The 13,815-nt window shown below is 44.1% G+C and overlaps 1 protein-coding gene across 1 annotated transcript in view; it reads left to right on the plus strand.

The window, feature by feature from the left end:
• LOC148481344 (transient receptor potential cation channel subfamily V member 3-like) overlaps positions 1–13,815 on the plus strand; it is a 66,595-nt gene that overhangs the window by 31,053 nt on the left and 21,727 nt on the right. Inside the window, exons 9-10 of the mRNA XM_088453679.1 lie at positions 3,828–3,926; positions 10,028–10,101. Coding sequence (XP_088309805.1) covers positions 3,828–3,926; positions 10,028–10,101 — 173 coding nt within the window. The remainder of the gene's footprint in view (positions 1–3,827; positions 3,927–10,027; positions 10,102–13,815) is intronic.

The following is a 13,815-nucleotide window of genomic DNA, read 5'->3' on the forward strand; positions in this document are numbered from 1 at the left end:
GCACAAACAGGTGGCCCATCTAGGAGTGACACTGCAGTGGCAGACAGGATGGCAGTTTGAAAAACTAGGCCCCAAACAGTACATACTGCAAAGAAAAAAAAGAGGTGCAAGATGGAATTGTCCTTGGGTCCTCCCACCCACCCTTATGTTGTATAAATAGGACATGCATACTTTAACAAACCAATCATTTCAGCGCCATGGTCTGCCACATGACTGTGGCTGAAATGATTGGTTCGTTTGGGCCCCCACAAAACAAGCTGGCAATTAATGTGTCCCTGCACAAACTGGCTCTACGGAGGCAAGATGTCGTCCTCATTCTCCTCATCCACCGATTCCTTGGATAAAACAGGAAAAAGGGATTTAGGTCTTAGCCAAAGTTTCTGAACTTGACAGTAACTTTTTATGAACGCGCTGCAGGTGCCGTATAAGGGAGGATGTTCCTAGGTGGTTAACGTCCCTACCCCTACTTATTTCACCTTTACATATGGTACATATGGCAAGACAGTTGTTGTCCGGATTTGGATAGAAATATTGCCAGACCAAAGAGGTGGAATGTTTGGTCTTCTGCCCAGGCATGACCGTGATGGGCTTTTTCATCCCACGGACAACAACTGTCTCCCCCGGAGCCTGATTTAAACAAACCACATCACCATCAGAATCCTCCTCGCCAACTTCCTCCTCAGTGCCAGCTACACCAGTATCCTCATCCTGTTGTACTTCAACAGTGACATCTTCAATTTGCATATCAGCAAGTGGACTGTGGGTGCTCCTTTCAGCACTTGCAGGGGGCGTGCAAATGGTGGAAAGAGCCACCTCTTCCCATCCAGTGCTGGGAAGGTCAGGCATTGCAACCGCCACCACACTTGGACTCTTCTTGGGGATTTGTGATATCTTCTTAGAATGCACAGTTCTTTGCTGTGCTTTTGCCAGCTTAACTCGTTTGATTTTTTTAGTGGGAGGAGGGCTTCCATCGTCATGTGAAGCTGAACCACTAGTCATGAACATAGGGAAAGACCTTAGCCGTTCCTTGCCACTCCGTGTCGTAAATGGCATATTGGCAAGTTTACGTTTCTCTTCAGATGATTTAAATGTTTTTTTCAAGTTCATTTTCCTGAACTTTGTCATTTGGGATTGTATGTGGCCTCTACTATGACATTGGGCATCGGCCTTGGCAGATGACGTTGATGGCATGTTATCGTCTATGTCATGACTAGTGGCAGCAGCTTCAGCACTAGGAGGAAGTGGTTCTTGATCTTTCCCTATTTTATTTTTATCGGAGAAAGTTTGGTCCTCCATTTATGTTATATTGATATATACGTGCGGCTAAGGCGCACACAAACACAGAAAATATTTTTTTATTTTTGTTGGAGACTAGTGCACTTTGTGGGTTACACCACCCTTTAAGAAATGAGCCAGCCGGCCCTTTACTTATGGGACACAGGCGCATGCTTGGCGCTGCTCCTTTGTTGATGCACGTGCAGCTACAGCCCACACAATTCACAAACACAGAAAATATTTTTTTATTTTGTTTGGAGTGCCCTTTGGGGGTCACAGCACCCTTTAACGGACAAGCCAGCTGGCCTTTTACTTATGGGACACAGGCGCACGCTTGGCGCTGCTCCTTCGTTGATGCACGTGCAGCCACAGTTCACACAATTCACAAACACAGAAAAAAATCTTGTGTTTTGTTTGGAGTGCCCTTTGGGGGTTACAGCACCCTTTAGCGGTCAATCCAGCCGGCCCTTTATTTATGGGACACAGGCGCACGCTTGGCACTACTTTGTTGATGCACGTGCGGCTACTGCGCACACAATTCACAAACACAAAAAAATATATTTTTTTATTTTGTTTGGAGTGCCCTTTGGGGGTTACAGCACCCTTTAACGGTCAATCCAGCCGGCCCTTTATTTATGGGACACAGGCGCACGCTTGGCACTACTTTGTTGATGCACGTGCGGCTACTGCGCACACAATTCACAAACACAGAAAAAATATTATTTTTTTTAGCACTTGGGGGGAGCACCCCTGACAGACAGAGCACCCCCTGGACAACACTTCAGCACCCCTTTAGGACTGGGACTCTGCACAGGACTTTGGAGTGGACACAGCCCCTATGGACAACTGACTGCACAACACAGTCCAGCCAGCCCCTATGGACTTTGGAGGAGTGGACACAGCCCCTATGGACAACAGCAGCACAGCACAACACAGCCAGCCCCTATGGACTTTGGAGGAGTGGACACAGCCCCTATGGACAACAGCAGCACAGCACAACACAGCCAGCCCCTATTGACTTTGGAGGAGTGGACACAGCCCCTATGGACAACAGCAGCACAGCACAACACAGCCAGCCCCTATGGACTTTGGAGGAGTGGACACAGCCCCTATGGACAACAGCAGCACAGCACAACACAGCCAGCCCCTATGGACTTTGGAGGAGTGGACACAGCCCTTATGGACAACATCAGCACAGCACAGCACACTACACAGCTCAGCCAGCCCTAACTCCCACCCTCCCTCTTCACTGTCCACAGCCGAGTGAGAAAATGGTGCTGACGCGGATACCTTATATAGAATCCAAAACCCGCGAGACCCGGAAGGCGGGATGATGACGTTTTGCCTCGATTTCAGATCCGAGTCAGGCGGGAAAAGTCGAGCCTGACTCGGATCGGCCTCGGATCGGGGGGGCACGGGGGGGTTCGGATTTCAGAAATCCGAACCCGCTCACCCCTAAAACAAATGAGATTCTCTACTTAAGCACAATTGGAAGGTGCAAAAAGCATAGGATGAGATCAAATCTCGTCTCTGAAATTTCAAGTGATTTGGGGAATGAAAATGGCAGTGAACTTCCACAAAGCAAAATTCAGCCCTAAAAAAGTGTCCTCTCTGTTAGAAGTGCAGTGCGCTATGGCCCAATCTCCAACAAAATGACTCCTCTGGGGACACTTCATTCCCTAACCAAGATGGTTATTTGTGCATGTGCCAGTGGCGTAAGTTCATCCCATACACCCGGAGGCAAGTTTTAATTTGGTGGTCCCCCCCCCCCCCCGGCACAGCCGCTGACACTGTAATGTAGCATTTTGCAAGCAGATACACCCGCAGTTGCACAGAATATAGGCATGCCATGGAGGAGTGAGACAGAGAGTTGTGGGTGAGGGGGGTGCCGGATGTGTTACATTGACAAAAGAAGCTGATGAGGAGCAGCAACACCAATGAGTGGGGACAGGCTATAGATAGATGGATGCGGCAGCTGATGGTCTGACACGGAGCTCTGCACAAGTGTATGGTGGCTTCTCAGGTTGCAGGAAGAGGTGCCATGTACTGGGCGGCTGTGGCGGTACACTCTGGGTACATAGTTACAGCCCTAAGTGGGGTGAATATATTGTGGGCAATGGAGGAGGTGCCCCTTCAGTGCTGGAGCATGGCGGCAGGCATCTCCATTGTCTCCCAGAGTTCTGCCCCTAGCATGCACGGTGCCATCTTACCACTGTGTGAGAGCGACATGGTGGTGGACAGCTGTCCCTCCATGTTAATTGACATTCCTAACAAATTACTCTAATGATATCAAAAGCACAGGATAGAAGCCAGAAAGACAAAGTAATGTATTCAATTAGTTTGAGTTTTTAAAGAGATCTGTAGCTAAATAACAATCTATTGAGAATCAAAAGAAAGTCTAAGCGTCTTCATATTTTGAAATATGTTAAAATATGTAAAATTATTTATCTTGTTTTCATGTAATAAAAGTATACTAAATCATGTTTTATCACATATATTGGTAACCAGAATTTATGTTTTCTACAAATGATAACGTGTTTTCCTCATTGTAGACTCTAGCTTCACTGAACTTAAATAGCACTAATGGAATTTTGAAAATCGTTGCACACGTGTTTATTTTGATCTGTGCCACATATGAAATTATCCAAGAGGTATGTTATTGTCATGAATGAAGTAAACAATACCATCCCTGGAACTGGCACCATAATCTGAGGGGATGATATCATTCTGTTCACTGGGAGCAGAAAAGAATCAAACTGTATTGTTATACCTGTGGGGATTGAGGGATCTATGTACTAAGCCCTGGAAAGAGATAAAATACCAACCAATCAGTTCCTAACTGTCATTTTTCAACTGTAAAGTGACAGTTAGGAGCTGATTGGTTGGTACTTTATCTCTGTCCACTTTATCTCTCCCCAAGGCTTAGTACATAGACCCCTGAGTCTAAAGGTGTGTACACACCTACAGATATATCTGTTCAATCTGTCTGGTGGGAAGAAAAATCTGTTACATTTTCCAGTGTTTGGTAACAAATTTCTATTGATATTTGCTCCCATACATTACCAGATTTTCCATCCCACCAGATGGATTGAACAGATATATCTATAGGTGTGTAACCAGCTTTAGGGTCTGAGGATGTAATTTACACACAAAAAAAGGCTGCCCATAAAAATATCATATTTCCAGTGGCAGCAGCTGAACAGAGATCCTCCATCCGCCTCGGGTAAGGAGCACCCACTGACCACCCTCTCTGAACCTTTGTCTCAATTATCCAATTTGAAGTGCCTAGCTAGTATGGGGGAACTTCATCCTCATCAGAATCTATTTAAACACAAATACACAATTTTTAAATAAAGTTTGACTAAATTATTCTCCAAAACCTCTGTTCACCACTTACAAAAATGGAGCTAGTCCAATGGAAAACATTCACCTGCACACTATGTATGATGGGTCCAAGTACACCATTTTCTTAATTGGTGATTCGGATAATTGCCATTCGGACAATCAGGGTCTTTTTCAAAGTGGACACAAAGCTGATGTTTGTGCAGTGGAACGATTATTTGCTACCGTGAATGCGTGAAAAGTCCTGCGTGCGTTACCCTGAGTGTAGGCCAGTGTCTGGGAGGTAACCTCTAGTGAACGCAAAAAAAGGCTGTGTTATAGGCGTGTCATGGACGTATCAATGAACACGGCTGTGTTCCCTAAAGCAGAGCCACAGCCACAGAGGCCATGTTTAGCTGGAGTTCAGAAGGAAGGAGACACTGTGCCAGCCATAGGCTGGTGTAAGTGTCTATGGTGAACGTGATGGTGCACCGATGGTGTAGTGTTTAGAACCACCAGTGGAGTTGCACCATCCATAGCCATTGAAATGGCTTACACTGTCCAGCCCACACTAGTACACAAGGGGAAGGCTAAAACTAGTATTTGCATATTACCGTAAAAAAATCGCAAACATGACTGCTACTGCGTCCACCTCTGTATCAGGCCCTCAGTGTTCTAACGTCCTGTATTTCACTTCAGTCATTCATTTTGTGCTGGCGGGTAATTTTTTTTATGTGGACTTTTCATGTTTTTTTTCCTCTATTAAGATTACTATTAATGATTTATTAACATATATTCATATGGAGCCAGCATATTCTACAGCACTTAAAAAAAGAACCCACAGTAATAAAACAAGAATTAGTAATTACAGATAGATAAAGAGGTAAGATTCTCTGCTCGTTATCTTATTATCTATATGAAAATAGCTCTTGGTACATTACAGACAACCAATTTAGGGACTATGGGCCTGATTCAGTACGGATCGCAATTAAGATCGCAGCTGCAAATCCAAACAGAACGCAGCTGGTAAAATATGCTAATGGCTGCCAAAGCTCAGCCGGCATAAAGACGACCACTGCCGTGATCGCTGCTCACACCCAGTGCGACTTATACACATGTGAGATGGCAAACAATCGCTCGATGTGCGTCCGTACTTACACTTGTGATCAGTACTGAATCAGGCTCTATGTCGGATTACGAAAGAAGATAAATGTTTATTTCATATTTTGAAAAAGTTGTAAAAAATTTTTGGGGGAGTCATTTATCCTGTTAACCTATATCTGAAAATTGAGCAGTATAAAATGAAGGCTTATTGCTGTACTCCAGTCCTCAAGTGTCCCCAACAAGTCATGTTTTGTGGATTTCTTTAATCATTCAGAGTTGAGTTCATCTATTTTGCCAGGTCAGTAATTATACCAGCTGCTTCCACAGGCAGAAATCTTGAGGACTAGTGGTTGGGCGCTTCCTAATGACCTCCACTGAGTTTGCCCATACACAGCAGACTAACCTAAAGTGGCCCTTAATGGTACCTTGTTGTGCTCCCCCCTCTTCCTCCAATCCTTCTCACTTTTAGACATATATCTGATAAAATAAGTTTTCTACCTTTAGTATGTAAGGGAATGGTATAGTTTGAGGTGGACAAGGGTGGTGGGAGTAGACAATTTTAGCACAAACATGTAGAAGAATTTATTATTAATCAAAACAAACTTGTGATTTATTAGGACTTTTTGTTGCAGGATCAGTTACAGAATGTACAGAAAATCTATCTGTTCAAATTGTTATACAAATGTATCTCCTTAACTCCAATATATAAATTAGTGACGTTCGGTGAGGTAAATGGCTGGGGAGGCAATGGCTATTATTAGAGTCTGATTTACAGATACATATATAAAGCTGAGGGTTCATGTGGGCATTATATGAAGGTGCAGCAGTATATAGTGCTGGAAATTTGGTGTGTTTTTATCAGGGATGTGCGGAAAAGGTAGAGAGGGGAGGCAGTGCCTCACCTGCCATACACTTTTTACTCCACAGTTGTGACTATAAAAATGATTAGCATAATACAAAGAGGATATTTATAATATTTTCCTAAAATTTTTCTTAGAATTTTTATAGTCAAAGCTGTGGAGTATACACAGGAAAGGCTACTGTGAAACTAATGAAGCTTAAGCTTCAGAGCCCCTAACCCCCGAAGGGCCCTCAATCAAATTTTTTTTTAATGAGTGAATTTTTCAACAAAATCAATGGAATTTTTTAAGTGAGTGTTATTAAAATAAGGTTATTTTAGTGATAGAATAACACAACAATGGGTTGAAGTACTTAATATTGACATTCAAATATGCTCTACAGTAGTCCATGATTAATGCTGGCTGGGAGACACTCTAACTACAGCTCTTACCGGAGGATGGCTCTTATGAGCCGGCCGGGCATAGAATAGAATGTTGCTGTCAGTGTAACTGCTGAGTGCAGGACTGTCAGGTGCCACTAGATGCTCCCATCTCCATTTGTGTTGTCCCTTCTGTCCGAAGTCGGCCCTCCAGCGCTGAGCACAAATTAAAAGCTGAGCTTACTGAGGGATGGCATACAGCTCAGTGGCAGGAGCATGCAGCGTGGCGGAGAGACCTGACTCTCCCACTCAGGAGGATAAATAGCTGGGATCCTACAGAGGGAGTGAGCAAGGTTTGATTTTGTAGGTGATCTATCTACAGTGTCTCTCTCTCTGGGGGATTTCTACATCTCTCTATCTATCTATCTATCTACATTTTCTCACTCACTAGGGTTTTTTTTACATCCATCTATCTATCTATCAGTGTCTCACTCACTGGGGGGGGGGGGGATTCTATATCTATCTACAGTGGAAAAGTGAGCAACCATACCATAGAGTCTGGGGTTATCTAGTAACGCACTCAAAATGACAAATATAATAGTCACTGTCCAGCTTTATATTGTCAATTTATCCACTGTTAGGCCTGTATATTACGGTCAGATGTTGTAACCAAACGCCTAGGTGCTCTCTCTATGCTTCATGGTGCTCCCTCAGAAACTACTCTGATAATGCTCTAAACCAATGAATTTGAATTGCTATGTGCTAGCCAACTCAGAATTAATTTTACGGACTTCAGAGGGACAGATCTGTTTGCTCCTCAGACACGGGTAGAGCTCATTTTCCAGCTCATCGTAGATACGGTTCCCTCTGTAATGCTTTACTTCACCAAGTTGTTCTGATCACTGAGATGGGGCCATTACCATCCTAATTGCTGCGGATTTCACAATAGAGTACCGCATCCCACACTCTAGACAGCCGGAGCTATCACTTACCTGGAGCGGGGACATCTGTGGCTAGCGCTGAACAAATGGCGCTATAGCGCTGAACAGTGATATCACCAATACCGCGGTTGATGTGGCTCCATTGACAAAGACCCCATCCCTGTACTGTCACAGCTCGAGCTGCAGTACACTTGGAGTGAGAACGTTTTGCACCCCTCAGGCAGCTACACGCTTTCTAGGAGCGGCTTCCACCGGATTTTTTCCCCGCTGGTCGGGTTCATCACTACCCGGACATAAAGTACCTTTACTATCAGCGTTAATCTCCCCTTGATGGAATACCCAACGGGAGTTGGTTACAACATTTGACTTTAATATACAGGCCTAACAGTGGATAAATTGACACAATATAAAGCTGGACAGTGACTATTAGATAGTAACGTTCTTCTGAATTAACACTGTATCAATTTGTACTCTGTTTCTTGGGATCACCTTTTTGATCATTAGGATTTTTTATTTAGTGTCTGTTATTCCTTTTATGCAAGTAGTATTTTTATGTCTGATGCGATGTGTTGAAATGTCTGTTTACATAAATGTACATTTGTAGTTTATTGCAAAACTGATTTGAGTGCGTTACTACAGATAACCCCAGACTCTATGGTTGCCCACTTTTCCATATATATATATATATATATATATATATATATATATATATATATATACTTGTTATTTATGAGGGTGACCACTTCATTCAACCATATTGTTACTGGTAGAATTTATTTAATTCTCTAACGCCTGGGCTATATTTTTCCATTATCTATCTACAGTGTATCACTGGGTTTCTGTATCTATCTATCTACAGTCTCTCTCTCTCTCTCTCTCTGGGGGATTTCTACATGTATCTATCTCTTTCTAGGGGGTTCTACTTCTATCTATCTACAGTGTATCACTATCTGGTGGGTTTCTTTTTCTATCTATCTATCTATCTATCTATCTATCTATCTATCTATCTAGTCTCTCTCTCTCTGGGGGATTTCCATATCTATCTATCTACAGTCTCTCTCTCTCTCAGGGGGATTTCTACATCTATCTATCTATTTATCTACTGTATCTATCTATCTATCTATCTATCTATCTATCTATCTATATATCTATCTACAGTCTCTCTCTGGGGGATTTCTACATCTATCTATCTATCTATCTATCTATCTATCTATCTATCTATCTATCTATCTATCTATCTATCTACAGTCTCTCTCTCTCTCTTTCTAGGGGGTTCTACTTCTATCTATCTACAGTGTATCACTACCAGGTGGGTTTCTTTTTCTATCTACAGTCTCTCTCTCTCTCTCTCTCTGGGGGGATTCTACATCTATCTATATACAGTCTATCGCTCTCCATGGGGTTTCTACATCTATCTATATATCTACAGTATCTATCTATCTACAGTCTCTCACTCACTGTGGTGTTTCTACATCTATCTATAGTATCTCACTGTCTGGGAGGTTTCTACATCTATCTATCTATCTACAGTCTCTTGCTCTTTTGGGGGTTTCTAAATCTATTAATCTACAGTCTCTCACTATCTCGGGGTGGTTTCTACATCTACAACATTTGGGCCTCAAGGTCCTTGCAAGGATAGCAAAGCTCTTTGGACCTTGTTGGATGTTGCCCTATTGTTGCTGGTTGCAAAGGGGCCCCAATAACAGTTCAAGCTTCAGGCCCCAAAAATGTAGATCTACCACTGCTCTCATCTACCTCATCTGACCGCACATCACTGATATAAATCACAGGGTAAAACTAGAGATGTCTATTTTAATTGATACTAATAATTTAGGTCTGCCATGCCCACACAGGAGGTTAAAAGTAAGAAAACTGTTTCAGAGGGCCGGCTTTACAGCTCTAGGTCAATCAATTACCTATTCAGAAATCTAGAATTTGTGTGGTCACCATATTTCTTGGTGATTGGTACCTTATAAGTATCATATAATATACAAAAATTAGCTATATCTTTAAAAGAGCCATTAATAATGTACATCTATAAACTGGCAAATAATGACTCAATTAAATCAATTTTCTTAACAAATGCTATGATTATATTATAATCATCTGAAGAACAACAGAGTATATTTCTAAATTTTACTAGTTAATGGAGTTTTCTTCTATCTAGGGTACAGCAATCTTCTGGGTGAAGCCCTCAGACCTAAAATCAGTTGTGTCCGATGCTTGGTTCCATATTCTGTTGTAAGTTTTATACCAATACTTTTTTATCTTCTCTTTGTAAAGTAATGTGTTGATTTCCTAATATAGTGACATGTTACTTTAAGTGCCTAGATAAATTATGCTTTTTCAATTTAAACATTTACATTTATTGTTTGTAATTAACAACTTGAAAAACACTGCCTGGTATGGATTTTTATAAATATAAAATCCTAAATCCATGCCAGGCAGCACTCCTCTATAAAAAAAAAACAATCTCTGTAAATGCAGGTGCCCTCCGATCTCCCTACCAAGCAGGTAGCAGATGAACATAAGAACACACATAGGCGGCACTCATTGCAAAAGAATGCTGCCTGTTTTTCTCTTTTGCACTGAGAGCCGTGTACATGTGTTTAAATATATATATATATATATATATATATACATATATATATATATATCTATATAATCTGTAGTGGAAAAAGGGTGGCACTCACAGGACTTCCAAACACAATCTATCACCAGCAGGTCATTTAATAGCCGACGTTTCAATCTCCCATCTTGGAGATTTTCCTCAGGGACCATAACGATATATATATTGTGATATAGTCGGGGTAGGGTGTCCCACTCCTGGGGTAGACGGACGCCTCCTTACACACAGCAGCCAGGAAACAGCAGTAGTCATTGGTTTTCGTGCAAGCTGGCCGGCACCAGTTTTTATTGTGTGACACCAATAATCAAACAAACAAAACATAAAAATAAACCCTAGCCCGTCTGGGCTCTAACTAGATAGGTAACTCCCTCTCTACATGTGGCAGGGCCTACTGCCTTACCACAAACATAGTACATACCAATGTTACAGTGTCTCAGAACAACACATCAATGTCTGTTCTCACCAGGGTGTGTGAGACACTGCATCAACACTCTACACAGCTCTTATGAGAAACTTCCAGGTGTAATCATTAATTAGCCTGGTCTCAGGCTGAAAAGCCCAACACCTGAAGCGGCCCTGTGGATGGAGCCCTCCCTTCTCTCTCACACCCACACCCCCAGGCCCCATTCTCCGGCTTTTACCTAAAGCCGACACTCAGACCTGTTTGTAAAACAGACTCTTGGTGGGGGTTAAGATACATATTACAGGAATCTTGGATACATATACACGCTATCCCTAACTTCTCCAGTGCTTCTATCACAAATATATATATATATATATATATATGCATAGTTTTTTGTGTGTACTAAGTAAAAATACACCTTGCCTATATGGTGAGTGCTCTGCGATGGGGGAACCTCTCAAGAAATTAATCCTCAATAGGCAGACATTGGACCTAATTTATACCCGGTCATAAATGTGACTCATATGTATGCAAAGAATAAAAATTGCTCTTCTTCGCATACATCGGCATTACGTCCACCTCTGAATCATGCAGAAAGTGTAGGAAAAATTTTGACCACAATAAAATGCTCTTTAAAGCCTCTAAGTCAGAGGACCTCATTCAGACCCGCTCGCAAGCGCCTGAGCACTCGCAACCGGGTCGATGTTTAGGCCCTGCGCACGCGCAGTGGCTGCACTTCGCGTGCACAAGCCCCGGAGAGCTCTCTACAAAAGGGGCGTCTGTCGATGTTGATCCACAGCTCGCCCCGTTTTGTAGGCGGGGCGGGGGGATGGTTTCACAAACAGAAGCGTTCCTTAAGGAACGCCTGCCATTTTGTGGGCGGCCGCACTGACATCAGCAGTGATGTCAGTGGGGAGCTTCCTGCTCGAACAGAGCAGGAAGCTCCCTGGGGCTTGTGGTTGCTGAGACCCAACCTTAGGGTCTCGTTGCAACCCCCGAAGGTCACGATGGTCTTGACCATCGACCTGCTCGGTCGCTAAAGCTGTGGGTGGTAACCCACAGCTTAGCTAGCGACCAGGAGGCCGCACTTGAAAAGTCAAGCGGCCGCCCTCATTCAGAGCGAGCGCTCATTTCTTGCAACCGCCTCTGAATGAGGGCCATTGTCTCCAGTTGGTATTCAATATTCATGTAAGAGATCACATGGTCCAGGAGATGCCTGTTTGTGTCAGAATTTAACCATTGTTTTCATCACACCACAGAGGTTCAACCAGACTAATGCCTCCTGTGCCACTTCCTTCCCCATGTCCTCTCCACTCTCCTGCCCCCTGTGACTCTCCAACCTCCTGTCTTTCCAGGATCCTGTCCCATGTCTTTCCAGCCTCCTGGTCCTGCCACTCCAGTCTCCATCTCCCTGCCATTCCAGCCCGTCACTCCAGTCCCGTTACTTCAGCCCCCTGCCCCATGTCACACCAGCATCCCATTTCCTGTGACTCCAGCTCCCAGTCACTACAATCCCGTTACTCAAACCCTGTAACTCCAACCTCCAGCCCCCTGTAACTCCAACTCCCTGCCACTCCAGCCTCGGCACTCCAGCCTCCTGCCCGTCACTCCAGCCCACTACGACATGTCACTCCAGCTCCGTCACTCCAGCCCCTGCAGCCTAGTCACACCAGCTCCCTGCCACTCTAGCCCCCAGTCACTAAAATCTTGTCAATCCAGTCCCGTCTCTCCAGCCTCCTGCCCCCCGTCACTCCAGCCTCCAGCCCTGTCACTTCAGCTCCCTGCCACTCTAGCCCCCTATCACTGCAGCCACCTATCCCATTACTGCAGCACCCTGTGACTAAAGAGGGTCCTGCCCCCCATCACTTCAGTGTTCTGCCTTCTGTCACTCCAGCCCGTTACTAAATAGGGTCTTGCCCCCTGTCTGACGAGCATTCTGCCTCTTGTCACTCCAGTATACTGTGTCCCCTCAAGATCCAACCCCCTCCCTGGCCCCCTCCAACTTACCTTCTTCTTCTCTGCATGCTCTGACTCTTCCTTAGTGGCATATTGCAGTGTGGTGTGGAGGAAAGACTTGACGGTGAGCTATGTATGCGCATGTCAGAAAGGGCGCGTGGCAGCATCTCCGTGGAGAGCCGTTGGGTCATAGTGCCTGGCGGCTGTTGGCCCAGCAGAGAGATGGCAGAGTGATGGCAGTGTGATTGTGGTGGCACCCATAGGTCTCAGTGCCCAAGGCAATAGCCCTGCCAGCCCCTTGAACCATCCCTAACTAGTTGCCATAGGTGGGAGCACCAGATCCAGTTATTTGAGCAGTGTTTGCCAAAAGAAGGTAATAGTTGTCATCAAAGCACCCAATGTACATGTCGGTGAGGGATTTACCTTGAAAAGTATTGAATTACACAGCACCTGTCAGGATTATCCCTGCCCCTCACGAATATCAGTTCAGACAGAAAGTCTGCTTTTTACTTTCTGTATATTACCATGATGCAATGCTAGGGGTGCAGATGCATTTATTGTTTTTAGAGATGTGCGGTTCAGTTTCATTAAAAATCAAAGTGACCCGAATTTCGGGGTTCCCAGTAGAACCAAGTCCCGGTTTGGGTCCACTGTAAGTTCAGAACTCGGATATAAAAACCGAATCTCGGGTTTTGTACTGCATGTTTAAAGAAATCCACAATCAAAACAGAAAAGAACCGTGACACTGCTGATACATTCTGCTACTAATATAGGGCCTGATTCAGCAAAAGGAATGCAAGGGAGAGAACGCACGCACTCGGCCGATGTTTTTGCACTGCGGATGCGTATGCATTGCACTGCATGTGCGCGAACTAGCCAGTACAAACAGGTAAGGGTACGCAGACTACACGCAGTGTGTATGAAGACCCTTCCGATATTGATTGACAGGAAGTGCTGTTTGTGGGTG

Source organism: Taudactylus pleione, unplaced genomic scaffold (assembly GCF_031769625.1).
Source record: "Taudactylus pleione unplaced genomic scaffold, aTauple2 ptg000585l, whole genome shotgun sequence".
Taxonomy (NCBI): Eukaryota; Metazoa; Chordata; class Amphibia; order Anura; family Myobatrachidae; genus Taudactylus; species Taudactylus pleione.